We start from the raw sequence: 16,314 nt of genomic DNA on the forward strand, positions 1-16,314 counted from the left end.
TTAGGATTATTGTGAGGATTTACACGCATTACATACATTGAATTAATGTCTATAAAGTGCTTAAAACAGTGTTCAGGAACTTCCCTGATGGTCCAGTGGTTAAGACTCCATGCTCCCAGTGCAGGGGGCCTGGGTTCGATCCCTGGTCGGGGAGCTAGATCCCTCATGCCGCAACTAAGATCCCACATGCCACAGCTGAAGAGCCCGCATGCCACAGTGAAGAGCCTGCATGCTGGAACAAAGATTTCCTCACGCAGCAACGAAGATCATGCATGCCACAACTAAGACCCGACACAACCAAATAAATAAATAGATAAATAAGTAAACATTTTTTAAGAAAAGCAGTGTTCATAGTAAGTTCCCTGTCAGTGTTAATTATTCCTGTTTCCTGCCGCCTGTGGTTTTTATAAGAATTGAACAAGATTATGCACCTACAGAGATTGGTTCCTGACCTATGGTGAGCACTATATATGTGAAACTATTTTTATATTCAGCCAACAAATAGGTGATACTAATTGCTTACTACTTACCAAGTAGTTTACATATGTAGTTTAGAGTAGTTTACATATGCTTGTGTAAGTAGAAGAAAAGCCTTCCTGGATCCAGGTGGAACCTGTGACAGTGACATTGAGATTGTTCTGTGGAAGAGCAAGCAGAGCTTCCACGATGCTGCCTCCAAAGCTTGAGTTGATGCTGTAAATGCCCCTGGCTTTGCCTCAAGAGCTGCTGCTGTTTCTGTCCTCTGTCTCTGTTGTGGAGGATCCCCATTTGGTGGTTATAGCTCACTGGGATCCTGTTGTCATTTAGAGGAAGGCAAAAGCAAAGATGGCTGGCAAAAACTTGAAAATTCTATCAGCTTCATTCTGCCAGAGAGCCAGCACAGGACAAGTGACATAATAACCTTCAAGCCTGTTTTTTTTTGTTTTTGTTTTTTTGCGGTGCGCGGACCTCTCATTGTTGTGGCCTCTCCCGTTGCGGAGCACAGGCTCTGGACGTACAGGCTCAGTGGCCATGGCTCACGGGCCCAGCCACTCCGCGGCATGTGGGATCTTCCCGGACCGGGGCACGAACCCGTGTCCCCTGCATTGGCAGGCGGACTCTCAACCACTGCACCACTAGGGAAGCCTGAGCACTTTCTTAATTTTTGATACAAAAAGATGTTTCAGGCTTATCTTAGGCTTTCCCTGCCTAGGGACTGGAATCAGCCTTTTTCTAAGGATCTCCCAGGGCCTTATTTTTATTCCTGAAGTGTCCCTACCTTTGGGTCCTCTTCCCATCAGCAGCTAGGTGTACCCAGGGTACCCTGCCTCTGGCTCTTAGTCTTCTCTCTAGCAAATTGCAGTTTCCAACACTGTGCCCACAACAGAACCCAAATGTCCCCACTACAATGGCCCTAAGAACCATATCCTATTTGGGCTCTGAGTACAAATCACTTGTTTTTGAATTTCTATGCGTTTCTAGCCAATCCTAGGCTGTATTAAGGGTATTGTCCCTCCTTCCCTCTAATGTCTAGAGATACTTTTTGTTTTAAACAACTGAGAAAGCAGTCTCAGCCAGAGACATCATCTGTCTACAACGGCCTCTGGCCAGTAATGAGACACTCTTGAGTGCCATGTGGTGCAATTGCAGTGGCTCTTTGGAGTCCTGTGATAACAGGAAAGAAGATCAAGACTAACATTATTAGCCAGAACTTTGGAATTATATTGTTTCCACAAAGGGCCACATAGTACAGAGAGTATGGTGTTGGAGATCTTTTCAGAGGGTACATTTTTAACAAGGCAGGTAGCTCTCCCAGTCTCGGTCCCCTTTTTGGACAATCTTTTTTTTTTCTATTAAATAACTGTATTTAAACTTACGTAGAGATTGAGAAGTCCAAGATCAAGAAACAAGTCAGGAACAGAGCTGGGAAAAATGGTCAGGTCTACGGATCTCAGCTTCATAGGGGAGAGAGAAGGTAGGGAACACAGTGGAAAGTAAAGGCACATTTGTCTTCATGTGGATGAAGCTGATAATGCATCGATTCATGATATAGATGTGTTATCTTCCAAATGCAGAAAGCAGTTAGCTGACTTAACATAGGGAAAAACCGACAGTGACATGAAGACGGGGGGAGGAGTTGCTAATTTGTGTCACGGCAGGTATCTGTGTCACTGACTTTAATGATGTTTTTGACTTGAACAGCCATTTTCTTTGTCTTTTCTTTGAAAACCTCATAGTCTTCAGGGCTCAGATGGCAAGGGCCATCGTCAGGGAAGTCATGAAGCCGTCCTCACTTACGTTGACTAGAAAAATAATACATACCTTCCTGCAATCAGGAAGTGTGTATAAATAGTCCTTCCCTGAGTAGAGCATGCTGAACCAGATAGCCACGGGTTTTTTTTTGCAAGGAGGCTGAAGCTTTGACATGTACAATTAACCCTTCGATAAAAGGTGACTCCAGTGTCACCATTGGATACTCATTAGTAAGCAGAAGTTCATCCTTAGTGGTCCATTTTCACTTCCCATGTTTTCATTGTTGGCAGCCAAGTAAATGGTACTCCAGTTTCCAGTCCACTCTTCAAGCACCCACATTTTCTCTTCCATTTCCATTTCTTCTTCTGCATCTTGGGCAATACAGAGAATGCCTTAATTTAAAAAGTATATTGTTGTAAAAATGTCTCTGATGGACTTGCTCGATGCAGGGTTACCACAAAGCTCAGAAACCTCCAGTCATCCTGTGGTCAAACAGAACTGGTGCTGTGATCAGTTTCAAGCTTAGATTCAAGTTCCATTCTGTGTCTTGGTTCCATGGTGTGCATCGGGCAAATCTCTTGGACAATCTTATAGCCACTTTCTTCTTAGGGGGGTGTTGAGGATAGGATTGATGTTGAGGTTACAGTATCTGGAGAGGGGAGGATAAGTCAGCTGCCGCTGGGAGATGTCAGGATCTTCTCATGAGTGTTTAGTGTTGGACAACGCTCCATCTTTGGCTCCAAAGTGTCCTGCCTTCGCAGACTCCTTGGAGCTAGGGTGCCTCCACCATGCACAGAATTCCTGCCTGGCCTGGTTTCCACATATAAGCCTGTGTGACAGCAAAGAAAAGTACCCTGAGGGCCCAGGGAGTGCAGGTGATTTTTGGGGTGACTCTGAGTGACTCCTAAGGAAATTCAGGTCAAGGACTGTCACCCTGCCAGTGTGGGCAGCTCACTGCCAGACTCCTGAGCCCAGAAAACCCTCCCAGCTCCAATAAGGGCCCCCTTTATAAGTCTCTCTGCCAAAATGGAATTTTCAAAGGTGTAAAGTCAGCTTACTGTGCTAGAAGGAAATCCACACCTTTGTTTTTTTCTTTTTCCCCAAGAGAAGAACTGTCCATACCTGGCTTCTGGAAGATAAATAGAATGTGTTAGCGGTTTGTACCAGAGCCATTGCTTATGTGACTGCAGGCTCTGACAGAGTGGCATTTGGAAGGTGTTGGGGGGATTTGATGCAGTGATTACTGTCTTAATTAGAGTACAGATTTATCACCAGAAATGAGGGGCATTCTCTAATTCAAAAGTATTTTTGTTTGTGAAGACTGGCTAGTTTTTTTAAAAGTTGTATTATATTAACAAGTAAACTTTTATAAGAAAGAAACCTTAATTCTTTTACACTCACCGTTTTGTTTTTAGGGGAAGAGGGATGCCCCTAAGGAAGTCACACCTTTAGACTGCAAGCGGAGGAGCAAGGCGGGGGAAGGTGCATCATTACTGAAGGGTCCTTCCTGCCGGACGCAGATTTCAGACTCGCCTGCAGATGCCTGTGCACCTACAGAACTTCCAGGTAAAGACTCTTTGACAGTTACCTTGATCTCTTTCATCTTAAAATGCACGCATACCCGTCCCTGACTTATTCCTTGCACACAATTTAAAATTGGCTAGCACCCAAGGGTGCATGGTTTCTCAGTTCTGCATCAGATGGTACTGATAACACTTTGAAAGTCATCTTTCCTTCATCTTGCCTGCTTTCCTACCTTGTTTATTCCCTAATTTACTGAGTGCCTTCTATGTGCCAAGCACTGTGCTAGGCCCTGGGCATGAAACAGGGACCAAGTCAGACAAATAGACACATAGCTCCTGCCCTCACAGTGCTGACAGTCTGGGAGGGTTTAAGACAAAGGTGTGTGTAACTGATTTGAGCTGGGATGTGATTCTGTCCAGGAGAGAGGCCCAAGTGGGTGTTAGCGGTGATGGGTGTGTAGCTGGAACAGGTTGTGTCAGTGTAAAGCCCTTGTAAATAAGGCCTGCATGGGACCTTCAGTGTGCTGAGATCTACTGGGGGGAAGGGCATTCAGGGCAGAAGGAACTACATGAGCAAAGGCCCCAGAGTGGGAACCCCCAGAGAATCCAGGCAGTCCCTTGGGGGGCAGGTGTGTAGGGAGGGAGTGGAGCGCTGGAACGTGGAAATGGAGAGGGACTGTGCACTCTGCTGTGGAGGCCCTCGGACACCTGCTGGGGATGTCAGCGCAAGGTCAGGGCTGTTTCAGGGCGACTGAGGAGCCAGGAGTGGGGGCGCTGTGGGCAGAAGGAGCGCGGCAGTGAACGTCAGCCCTGTCCTCAGGGCAGCTCCGGGAGGCGGGATCCTCCCCACGCAGCCGCTCCGTGACAGGCAGGGGTGAGCGCCGGCATCCTGCCCCATCCGTGGGACCAGCTCTTAGACGGGGCTGATGCTTATCTCTGCAGGGCCTATAATTCTAAGGTCCAGAAAACAGTTTGACTCCATGTCAATCCAGGTCATCAAAATCCACTCTGGTCTGATTCCATCTGAGGAGCAGCATCCTGGTTCACATACAGTTTATTCATCCATCGAGTATTTATTGAATAGCTGCTGTGCTCCAGAAACATTTCTAGGTGTTTGTGATACATCACTGAAAAAAACAAAAATCTAGAAGGGAAGCCAGATGGTAAACAATCAATATCAAATAATATGGTGTGTTAAAAGGTAATTAAATGCCATGAGCGCAAAAGAGCAGGGGAATGGAGAGCGCAGAGGGCGTGGGAGAGATCGGAGGGCAGGCTCCACCTTAAACCAGGGTGATCAGGGCAGACCTCCTTGAGTAAGACGTGTTCAGCAGTAGGTTTTTAAAGTCCCAGCTAGATTCTGTAGTGGCACAGGAACAGTGCAGTGGTTTACTTGCCTCTTCATACACATATAGAACCTGGCAAAATCTGAAAGCTTGGTGTTTTACAACTCAGATGCTGAAAATTCAGAAGCATCATCTCAGAAGCCCATCGAGGAAAAGGCAGTTACCCCAAGCCCTGAGCAGGTGTTTGCTGAGTGTTCCCAGAAGAGGATTTTGGGATTATTAGCAGCCATGTTACCTCCCTTAAATGCGGTAAGAGACAAATTGGCATTTTAAAAAGGGGGGGTGGGGTGGGTAGTGTTATGCATAGAAAAAATTTTTGGAAAGCCATTTACTGAAATTAACTGTTAATTGCAGTCATCTGTGTATCCCTGGGGTAGGATTATAAATTACAAGTAGGATTGTAAGATGATACCTGAGAATGTTTATTTCACAGTCGATTGTCCCTAAGCCATTTGTGAAAGACACTGCATAATTCCTTTGGCACCAGGCCAGTTATAAATAATATATGAAGGAGATGGAGTGTTCAGTTGGTGTGGTTACATAGATTTTTGTATTGAACAGATTCTTCTCCTCTCTCAACAGGATCCCACAGTCCCCCTGATAGACCTGGAGCACGTGCTCCCACTCATGTTCCAGGTCGTCATCTCAAATGCAGGCCACCTGAATGAAACGTATCACCTCACCCTGGGTCTTCTCGGCCAGTTAATCATCCGCCTTTCACCAGTGGAGGTAGATGCCGCAGTGACCAAGGTCCTCTCAGCCAAACACAACCTGTTTGCAGCCGGGGACAGTTCCATTGTGCCAGATGGCTGGAAGACCACCCACCTGCTCTTTAGCCTGGGAGCTGTGTGTCTGGACAGGTAGCCACCCTCACTCTACCCCACCTTGGTGTTCATTTCTTTAGGTCAGTGATCTGACTGTTGATTAATTTCAGCGTGCTTCCGTGCTCTTGTCTAGGGCTCTTTTGTGAGAGTGGAATTTGTTTTATTAGCAACACTGTCAACCGACATTAAAACTGCGCTTAAAACCCACATTAAGACAGCTGTGCAGTCTGGGCACTCTCTGGTGATATATATTCTGGTTTGTTCTTTCCTGAGAGTAATAAGTGTAGGCTTTGGGGCTGAAGAAAATAGATCTATTTTCATTATATAAAAGTAACATAATCACAATACCAAATTTGGAAAACCAAAATGAGGGGGGAAAATCACCTTGCCTTGTACCACATCAATGCATCTGGTGCTGTTTTATTCTCCCCACTGCCATCACACTGCTTGCAGGATCTCAGCTCCCTGACCAGGGATTGAACCCGGGCCATGGCAGTGAAAGCCCAGAATCCTAACCACTAGGCCACCAGGGAACTCCCTGGTGCTATTTTAGTATATATATATCCTGTGCGTTTTTTTCTGTGCGTGAATATGAGTGTGCACAAGTGCACATGGTGCGTGACCTTTTATAGAGATTTTTAAAAGCATAGCTGTAGACTTGAGTATATAAGTAACAAATCTTGATACCCCCCTCACACACACTTATCATTATATGAAAAGCATCATTCTGGTAGTTTTTTTCTTTGTTTGTTTTGTTTTTGACTACTTTACATTTATTCCAGGAAGTCAAGGAGGGTTTACAGTTTTAAAATCACTACATTAACAACAACCAAAATGGAAGTGAGGGAGTACAATGTGATCATATCAACCAGTGAAGAAAAATCATTTGATAAAGCACAACAACGTATTCATGATTTAAAGAAAACCTTTAAGTAAAGAAAGAATAGAGGAGTAGGCTCCTGATCAGATAAAGAGTTGTCTAACATTCTGGTAGCTTTTAAATTAATATAATGAATGGCTCATTGGCATGCTTCTGGGTCTGCCTTAGAGTGTGGCGACCTGATGAGTTGAATTTGGAGCCTCTGCGCTGCCATCTAATGGAGCTCTTGCCTTCTAGCCGCGTGGGCTTAGACTGGGCCTGCTCCATGGCGGAGATCCTGCGGTCACTCAACAGCGCCCCCCTGTGGCGTGACGTCATTGCCACCTTCACAGACCACTGCATCAAGCAGCTGCCTTTCCAGCTGAAGCATACCAACATCTTCACGCTGCTGGTGCTGGTCGGCTTCCCCCAGGTACGCCACTGAAGGCCTGGCCTCCTCTTCACCATGTGCACAGTGTATATCTTTGGAAGTTTTTTTTTCTTTAGTTGTATAATTTGCCTTTACAGTATTGGTATATTTTCAAGATTATGGGATGGGTTGTTCAACTTGCATTTTTAACAGTCTAGCCATTTGATTCATTTTCTTGGCTTTGAATAATAGGTAACTGTAATATATTAAATTACAGAGAACTTCAAAATACAGTTGTTCACTTTGGCATTCATCTTGATCTCATTTCTACTTTTCACGTCTCTCAACTGGTTGGGACGAAGAGGACTGTGAAAACATGGCTTTATCCAGCAAGCACTTAAACCAATTCTGTGCCAGGCCTGTGCCAGGCCCTGGACTTAGAGATGGGAGGAACCCTGTCCTTGAGTGCTTGTTGAAGTCAGCGGCACAAGCAAAAGGCACTGTGCTCTATGTGCTGCTGAGTTGCCTTTCCTGTCTGTGTCATGTTTAGGTCCTCTGCGCGGGGACCCGCTGTGTTTATATGGATAATGCCAACGAACCACATAATGTGACCATCTTGAAGCACTTTACTGAGAAGAACAGGGCTGTGATCGTCAATGTCAAAACCCGGAAGAGGAAAACAGGTCCCAAGCATAATTATTTTTTCTAAGAATGAGAGACAGTTTTCTAATCTCTGTATACCCTAAAATCAGTTAAGATATCTTGGTTCTTCACCTGCATGTGAATTTTTAAAAAACAAGTTATAGCTCCCTGAACTTCTTTTTGCTTGTCTCTGAAGTGATATGGTTGAATTGGAATCACTTTTAAGGCCCTTTCCACACTGTTATTTTGTGTATATGGCTCTGTGTTTTCGAGTTGGCTAGATGTTTAGATTCTGAACATTAACTCTTTTCATTTGCCAGTGTCATTTGTTTTCTAATGGGTAATTTAAATATATGATGGAGTCAGGTGGCCACAGGACTGTAAAATAACTACACACAGTTGTATTGGCATTCATGTCACTTTCCATTTTGTTTCATCAATAGAACAGTGAAGGTACATCATTATGTGCCGAGGTCTGCTCTTGAAATAATCTGCTTTATCATTCAGCTTCAGCACTAGGCACTGTCTGTGCTATTTTTGTGTACTGTGCAATGTAAAAGTCAAGGTTTATTTATTTGTTTGTTTGTTTGTTTGCATGTGACTATCCCATTGTTCTACGACCATTTGTTGAACAGACTATTCTTTCTTCACTCAATTATCTTGGCAACTTTGTGAAAATTAATTGACCCATGTATGTTTGTGTCTATTTGTGGATTCTGTTACGTTCCATTAATCTATATATCTGTCCTTACGCGAATACCACATCGTCTCGACTGTTGTAGATTTCTCCTGAGTATTGAAATCAGGTTCTCCAACTTTGTTATTCTTCAGAATTGTTGGCTAGTCTAGTTCCTTTGTCTTTCTGTATTATTTTAGAATCAGCTTGTCAGTTTCTATTAAAGAACCTGTTGGACTTTTTTTTTTAACTAATATTTATTTGTTTATTTTTATTTTGGCTGCACCGAGTCTTAGTTGTGGCATTCGGGTTCTTTCATTGTGGCATTCGGGATCATTAGTTGTGACAAGTGGAGTCCTTTCAGCTGTGAACTGAGACATGTGAACTCTGAGTTGCAGCATGCATGTGGGATCTAGTTCCCTGACCAGGGATCGAACCCAAGCCCCCTGCATTGGGAGCGTGAAGGCTTAGCCACTGGACCACCAGGGAAGTCCCCCTGCTGGACTTTTGATTGGCATTGTATTGAATCTATAGATCCATTTGGGGAGAACTGACATCTTACCAATACTGAGTCTTTTGACTTGGGAGCATGGTATATCTCTCCATTCACTTATGGGATAAATTTGGGTCTTATAAAATGTAGATCTTTAATTTCTCTGAACCTCACATGGGGTATCAGATGCCTCTTCTCATTCCTGGTTTTGGTAATTTGTATCTTTTCTTTTTTGTTTCCTAGACTAGCCAGAGATTTATCAATTTATTGGATCTTTGCCAAGGACCAGCTTTTGGTTTCATTGATTTTTCTCTGTTATATCTGTTTTCTTTTATTGATTTCTATCTTTCCGTTATTAATTTCCTTATTTCTTCTTGCTTTGAGTTTAATTTGCTCTTTTTTCTTTTTCTGGTTTCTTAAAGCGGAAGTCTAAATCACTGATTTGAGACCTTTCTTTTTTTGTCGATAGAAGCATTTTAATGCTGTGAATTTCCTGTTAGGTGTGGCTTTATCCACATCCATAATTTTTGATATGTTGTGTTATCATTTTCATTCAGGTCAGAGTATTTTCTATTCGTCTTGTGATTTTTTTCTTTCTTCTGTGATTATTTAAAATTTTGTTTAATTTCCAAATATTTGGGGATATTCCAGATATCTTTCTGTTATTGATTGCAAGTTGTGGTCAGAGAACATACTATGAATTATTTCAGTCCTATTAGATTACTTCAGTTTGTTTTATGACCAAAAATTTAGTCTGTTTCAAATAAGATTCCATGTGCACTTGAAAAAAATGCATATACTGTGTTGTTGGTAGAGTGTCCTATAGATGTCATTGAGATCAAGTCATTTGACAGTGCTGTTCAAGTCTTCTGTACTCTTAACTGATTTTTTTGTCTATTTGTTCTAACAATTACTGAGAAAGGAATGTTGAGGTATCCAGCTATAATTGTGTGTATGGTCTGTTTCTCATTTCATTATGAAACGTTCCTTTATATCCCTAATAATATTCCATGTTCTGAAATCTACTTTAATATTTAGGTAGCCTCTCTAGCTTTTTTGTTGTTGTTGTTACTAACATTTGCATGATGCATCTTTTTCTATTCTTTTGCTTTAACCTCCCTGTGTCTTTACATTTCAAGTGTAGATAGCACATAGTGGAGTCTTCGTTTTTAATCCAGTCTGACAATACCTGCCCTTTTTTGTTGTTGTTTTTTTTAATGGAAGTATAGTTGATTTACAATGTCATGCTAGTTTCAGGTTTACAGCACAGTGATTCAATATATATATTCTTTTTTCAGATTCTTTTCCTTTATAGGTTATTACAAAATATTGAGTATAGTTTCTTGTGCTATACAGTAGGTCCTTGTTGGTTATCTGTTTTATATATAGTAGTGTATGTTTATTAATCTCAAACTCCTAATTTATCCCTCCCCAATACCTGCCTTTTAATTGAGATGTTTAGACCATTTGTATTCAATACACTTATCAGGATGATTGAGTTCAAATCTACTATCTTCTTATTTATTTGTTTGTTTGTTTGTTTTCATTTTTGGCTGTGTTGGGTCTCCGTTGCTGTGCGCAGGCTTTCTCTAGTTGTGGCGAGCGGGGGCTACTCTTTGTTGCGGTGTGTGGGCTTCTCATTGTCGTGGCTTTTCTTGTTGCAGAGCATGGGCTCTAGGTGCATGGGGTTCAGTAGCTGTGGCACGCAGGCTCTAGAGTGCAGGCTCAGTAGTTGTGGCACAGGGGCTTAGTTGCTCCGCGGCATGTCGGATCTTCCCGGGCCAGGGATCGAACTCATGTCCCCTGCATTGGCGGGCGGATTCTTAACCACTGTACCACCAGGGAAGCCCCTCTACTGTCTTCTTGCTTGTTTTTTGTTTGTCACATCTGTTCTTTGTTCTTTTTTCTTTCTAACTTCTTTTGGATTGAGTTTTTTTTTTTTAATGATTCCATGTTATCTCCACTATTAGCTTTAAAGTATATCTTATTTTTTTAGTGGTTGCTTTAGGGTTTACAGTAGTTTACCTTCAAATAATTTCTTACTGGTTGCATTAGGGTTTGTAATATACACCTTTAATTCATCATGGTCTAATTTCAAACAATCTACCACTTCACATATAGTGAAGAAACATAGGTTTTATATTTTTATTCCATCATCTTTTGTACTGTTGTTGTCACACATTTTACTTTTACATGATATAAACCTCACAATACATTATTTCTTTTGCTTTAAAAGTCACATACTTTAAAAGGGATCTTAAAATGAGAAAACAATAGCTTTAATATTTAGCCACATATTTACCATTTCTGGTGCTCTTCATTCCTTTGTATAAGTTCAAGTTTGTACCTGGTATCATTTTTTTTTCCTGAAAAACTTCCCTTAATATCTCTTGTAGTGCAGGTCTGCTGCTACAAAATCGTTATTTTGGTTCGTCCTGCCAAACCAAAGAAATGTTTACTTTGACTTCATCTTTGAGGTGAATTTTTCTAGGTAAAAATTGTAGGCGGAGAGATTTTTCTTTGCACACCTTAAAGATATTGATCTTTTTTCTTCTGGTTTGCATAGTTTCTGCCATGAAGTCAGCTGTCATTCTCTGTTACTCTTCAAAATGTGTCTCTTTTCTCTGCCTGCTTTTAAGATTTTTCTCTTAATCACTGCTTTTTAGCATTTTGGTTATGATGTGCCTTGGCATGATTTTCATTATGTTTCTTCTGCTTGATGGTTTAAAGAGCTCCTGAATCTATAGATTTATAGTTTTCATCAAATTTGGGATTTTTTTGATCATTATGTCTTCAAATAGTTTTTTGCCCCCGACTAGGACACTTCCACTCTAACTGGTCAGAAGACAGAATATTCTCAGAGTTCTTTGTGAGCTCCAAGAATTCTTCTGCCTACTGCTTTTTGACAGTTCTTTCCTAGAACTAGGTAGTTTCCTATCTAGATAGTTTCCTCTCACATTTGTGTAGATCAGTATTCAGCCAAATACTCATGAGGAACCCTCTGTAGATATCTAGAGGGGTCTCCCACACACCCCTCTCTCTGTTCATCTCCCTTCTCTGTGATATTCTGTCCCATAAGTTCTAGCTGCCTTGACTTCCCTGAACTCTGACCTCTGTCTCCTCAGTTCATTAAAACTGGACTTGGATTTCCACTCCATGCTGTGCAGGCTGGAAATTGTCTCCAGATAGCCAGGGCTATTGGAAGGCTCACCTGGTTTATGTCCCTTCTTTCAGGGGTCATCGTCCTGTACTACCTATTGTCCAATGTCTGCAAACCATCATTTCATGTATTTTTCCAGGGTTCTGGTTGTTTAATGTAAGAGAGTAAATCCGATCCCTTTTACTCAGGCTTGTTCTGAAATGGAAGTCTCTCAGGCTTGTTCTGAAATGGAAGTCTCTCATGTGTTCTGTGTTTGTGAACTTCCTTTAACACCTTTGGAGACAACCTGTTTGTGTGAGTAGTAGGAATGTGAATTGCATCTCTTGGTGGCTTGGCGGGTAGGTGGCCCAGTACCACTTTTGTGCTCAGCTGCAAGTTGGCCTTAAATATAATGACTAAGTTTGAAGCCAGAGAGATTTGTGTTTTGGGGTCTGCAGTTCTTGCTTCAGTAAGGCACATTACTGGGGAAGAAACTTATCTGCAGGAAGTATTAACTGTGCTTTTTGTGCCTTCTTTTCCTGCCTGACATCACCCTTCAGTGAAGGACTACCAGCTGGTCCAGAAAGGAGGAGGACCAGAATGCAGCAACTCTCAGGCCCAGCTGAGCCAATACTCCCAGCACTTCGCCTTTATTGCCAGTCACCTTCTGCAAACCAGCATGGACAGCCATTGTCCCGAGGCAGTGGAAGCAACTTGGGTCCTGTCCCTGGCCCTCAAAGGATTATACAAAACACTAAAGGTAGTGGTGAGCTTCTTCCATTTGCTAATGAATCTGGCTGTGATTTCACACCTGCAGGGTATTAACTAGAAGGAAGTACCATCTGATTTCAATGGATGGTTAATCATAGGATCTTGATTATTTTTAGAAATAATTGGCACCTTGCACAAGGATAACTTTAAGGAAGAAACAGAATTTTCCCAATAGTTGGTTCTCTGTAATTTTTCAGTCCTGCCTCATGGAACCAGGTACCACTACCTAATGGGCCCATAACCTTGGAAGATGAGAAGAAAAATTGACTGAACAGTTTCTCACTTGCCTCTGAACCACGGTCCCTTCTGGTTCATCCTAGGAAGAATAAAGGGGGCTAATATCTTACAGGATCTTGGAGCAATAGGTTTGGCATTTGGTGTGAGAGAAGACAGACAAGTTAAAGAGCTGGGCGATAATTGACATGGAGTTGGGAAGCCTTGACTTGTGGGGAACATGATTCTTCTACCAGCTGAGGGGCATCAATAGGGAGGATCTTTCCAACAGAACTAGCCATGAGAGAAGGATCTCATTTGGCAAGTTTATGCGTTCCCTGACTTTGGCAGCACTGGCGATGAGGCCATGGAATGACTCAAGCACCACAAGGAGATTGGACTAGATGGCATTTCAGCTCTGGCCCAGCCCTGAGAGTTTATATTTTTAGGCTTGAGACCACACATCTGCTGTTTGTTGATTTCATGGCATTTATCACAATCTACTATTGTTTTAGTTGTTTACATTACAGTAGGAAAGAGAAAATAAACTCCCTGAGGGCAGAGACCATTTCTGTCTTTGAATCCTTCATTCCGTAAATATTTGTCTATTTGTCAGATGGAACTGACAAATGGCCAGATGGAACTGAGTACGTAGTGTTGAACTAGAAAGAATGTCCCTGCTGTCATGGAGCTTTCAGCCTAAACTTCGAGGGAGACAGCAAAGAGCCTGCCAGGAAATCCACCATGAGTCAGAAAGAGCCTTTCTGAGGAGGTGAAATCTGAGGTGATAGATAAGGAGTCTGGGCAGAGCATTACATCCTGGAAGAGGTCAAACTCCAGGCCTGGTTGTCAGGGAGTAGAAGGAACTACCTTAGGGCTTCAGGACAGTGCCGAGGAGGCGATGAGACCACAGAGATAGGCAGGGAGCCTGCAGGACCTTGTCAGCTATGAATAGGGACTCGGATTTCAGTCTGCAGGGCAGTGGGAAGCTTTTGGAAGGTAGAGAGCAGGAGAGGGACATAAAACCTCTGTTCTTAGCACAGAACTCAGCACATAGAATGTACAAGGCTTCAGAAATACTTGTTGAGTGAATGAATTAGAGAGCGAACAGACTTAGGTTATGGCTCAGGTTCAGAGTTTCATCCCCCCCGTTGACTCTGGAATTTTCACCAGAAGGTGAACTTGGGCCACTAGCTGAGACTGGGCTCTGACAGAGGCCTGCTTCTCCCCGAGTGACCCTTACCTTTTTCACTCTGAGGCAGTTGCATATCATTCTTTTTCTGTTTGGCAGGCTCATGGTTTTGAAGAGACCCATGCTACCTTCCTTCAGACTGATTTGCTGAAGCTGCTGGTGAAAAAGTGCAGCAAAGGGACCGGCTTCAGTAAAACGTGGCTCCTCCGGGACCTGGAAGTAAGGGACCAGGGTGATTCCTGCTGCTGCTTCCTGCTGCAGATTTACTGGCCTGGGAGTTAGAACCACCAGTCAGTTACAGCTGGTTCTGCCCTGTGCACTCTCATCTGGTGCAGTCGTTAAAACAGTGTCTTATATTTGTCTTCCTTTTTGAAAATAGAGATTATGACACCTGTCCTCCCTTGTCAGGGAAAATGAATTTGAGGTTTGTTCAAAGAATATTGGAAGAGAAATATTTTGTGGAAACAAACGGTTGACCAATTATATCACGGTAGTAAATCTGCCCTTGAATTATTATTTCCCTTTAAAATTCCTTTGAGCTAAAATCAATTCCTAAATTTGTCCTCACTTATGTTTATTTTATGTAGGATTTTAGTTGATAATTTTCATTTTATTACTTTTCGCCATAGGCCTTAGATTTTTCTTAGTGGAATTACTGTGGTTCCCTGGGGCGCTTCTGTGCCAAGTGTCAGCTTCAGGTCAGAAAAGGCTGCTGCTGTATGGGGGTGCTCAGCTGGCCATTCTCAGTCACACAGAGGCCTGAGCTCCAGGAAACAGCTCTCAGTTGCCACAGGAGGATTTGGTTAGGTTTTAGGAAAATACGCTAAAACATTAATGGATAACCTGGTGAGCATTTGAGCTCTTGTTCTTTAGGAAATATTTTAAAGTAAAAATTTTTTACATTCAAAAACTTATATTTTTTATATTCAGAAAGTTTGAAAAATAGAAAAGAAAGAAAAACTCCAAATTTCATTCCCCCCCAAACACAGCTACCGTTAGTATTATGTGTATTTCCTTTTTCTAATTTTTTTCCTTCTGTGTTTATATTACATACACAGGTTTAGATTGTACAATGAAGCACACTGTTGAAATAAATTGAGGTCATGTGATGGCCATTTTTCTAAGTTGCTAGGTAGTTTTCATAACGACCATCTTTTTTTTTTTTTTTTTGCGGTATGTGGGCCTCTCACTGTTGTGGCCTCTCCCGTCACGGAGCACAGGCTCCGGACGTGCAGGCCCAGCGGCCATGGCTCACAGGCCCAGCCGCTCTGCGGCATGTGGGATCCTCCTGGACTGGAGCACGAACCTGCGTCCCCTGCATCGGCAGGTGGACTCTCAACCACTGTGCCACCAGGGAAGCCCCATAACGACCATCTTTAATGGCTGCAGATGATCCATAAAGATGGGTTTCAGTTTTTTGCCATTATTAAATGCTTCATTGACCATATCAGGAGTATAACTTTTTACACATTTTACATTATTCCTAGAAGATGAGTTACCAGGTCAAAGGTTATGAACATTTGTATAGCTCTTTACATTTCACCAAAATGCCTTCTAAAAGGATGATAACAACTTACACCATCAGTGGCAAAGTTAAACACAAAGGTCCCTTGTAGTTTTTAGTCAGCATTTCTTTGATTATAAGTATGGTTGAACATGTTTCCATATTTCTTTACTAATTTTACATTCTTTTTGTGAATTCTGATGTCTTTTAAAAGGTTCAGTCAGATATTTTCTACCCTTTGAGGGTTAAAGATCTCACCCACTAAACACTCATGTTCCTGCCCTGCCTGATTTTCTTTCTGTGTAGATTTTGTCCATCATGCTGTACTCCTCAAAAAAGGAGATCAGCACTTTGGCTGAGCATGGAGAGCTGGAGCTGGATGAGCGAGGGGACCAGGAGGAAGAGGTGGAACGGTCAGTCAGCAGCCCGGGTGAGCCAGAGCAGAAAAAGCTAGACCCTCTCGAAAGCCTGGATGAGCCCACCAGAATATGTTTCTTGGTACGTTCTTGGGTCATGGTGTGGACTGAGGA

At 42.6% G+C, this 16,314-nt stretch overlaps 1 protein-coding gene across 3 annotated transcripts in view; it reads left to right on the top strand.

The window, feature by feature from the left end:
• Nucleotides 1-16,314, top strand: part of ZZEF1 (zinc finger ZZ-type and EF-hand domain containing 1) — a gene marked incomplete at both ends in the record, with an annotated part of 120,432 nt that overhangs the window by 92,074 nt on the left and 12,044 nt on the right. For 2 of the 3 annotated variants that reach the window (XM_079726040.1, XM_079726041.1), the window contains 8 exons: nucleotides 3,648-3,798; nucleotides 5,211-5,350; nucleotides 5,684-5,961; nucleotides 7,043-7,217; nucleotides 7,705-7,837; nucleotides 12,665-12,864; nucleotides 14,380-14,499; nucleotides 16,091-16,282. In XM_079726040.1, the coding sequence (XP_079582166.1) occupies nucleotides 3,648-3,798; nucleotides 5,211-5,350; nucleotides 5,684-5,961; nucleotides 7,043-7,217; nucleotides 7,705-7,837; nucleotides 12,665-12,864; nucleotides 14,380-14,499; nucleotides 16,091-16,282 (1,389 nt within the window). The remainder of the gene's footprint in view (nucleotides 1-3,647; nucleotides 3,799-5,210; nucleotides 5,351-5,683; nucleotides 5,962-7,042; nucleotides 7,218-7,704; nucleotides 7,838-12,664; nucleotides 12,865-14,379; nucleotides 14,500-16,090; nucleotides 16,283-16,314) is intronic. The other variant, XM_079726042.1, reaches the window with a different exon arrangement.

This window comes from Hyperoodon ampullatus (assembly GCF_949752795.1).
Source record: "Hyperoodon ampullatus genome assembly, chromosome: 19".
Classification (NCBI taxonomy): domain Eukaryota; kingdom Metazoa; phylum Chordata; class Mammalia; order Artiodactyla; family Ziphiidae; genus Hyperoodon; species Hyperoodon ampullatus.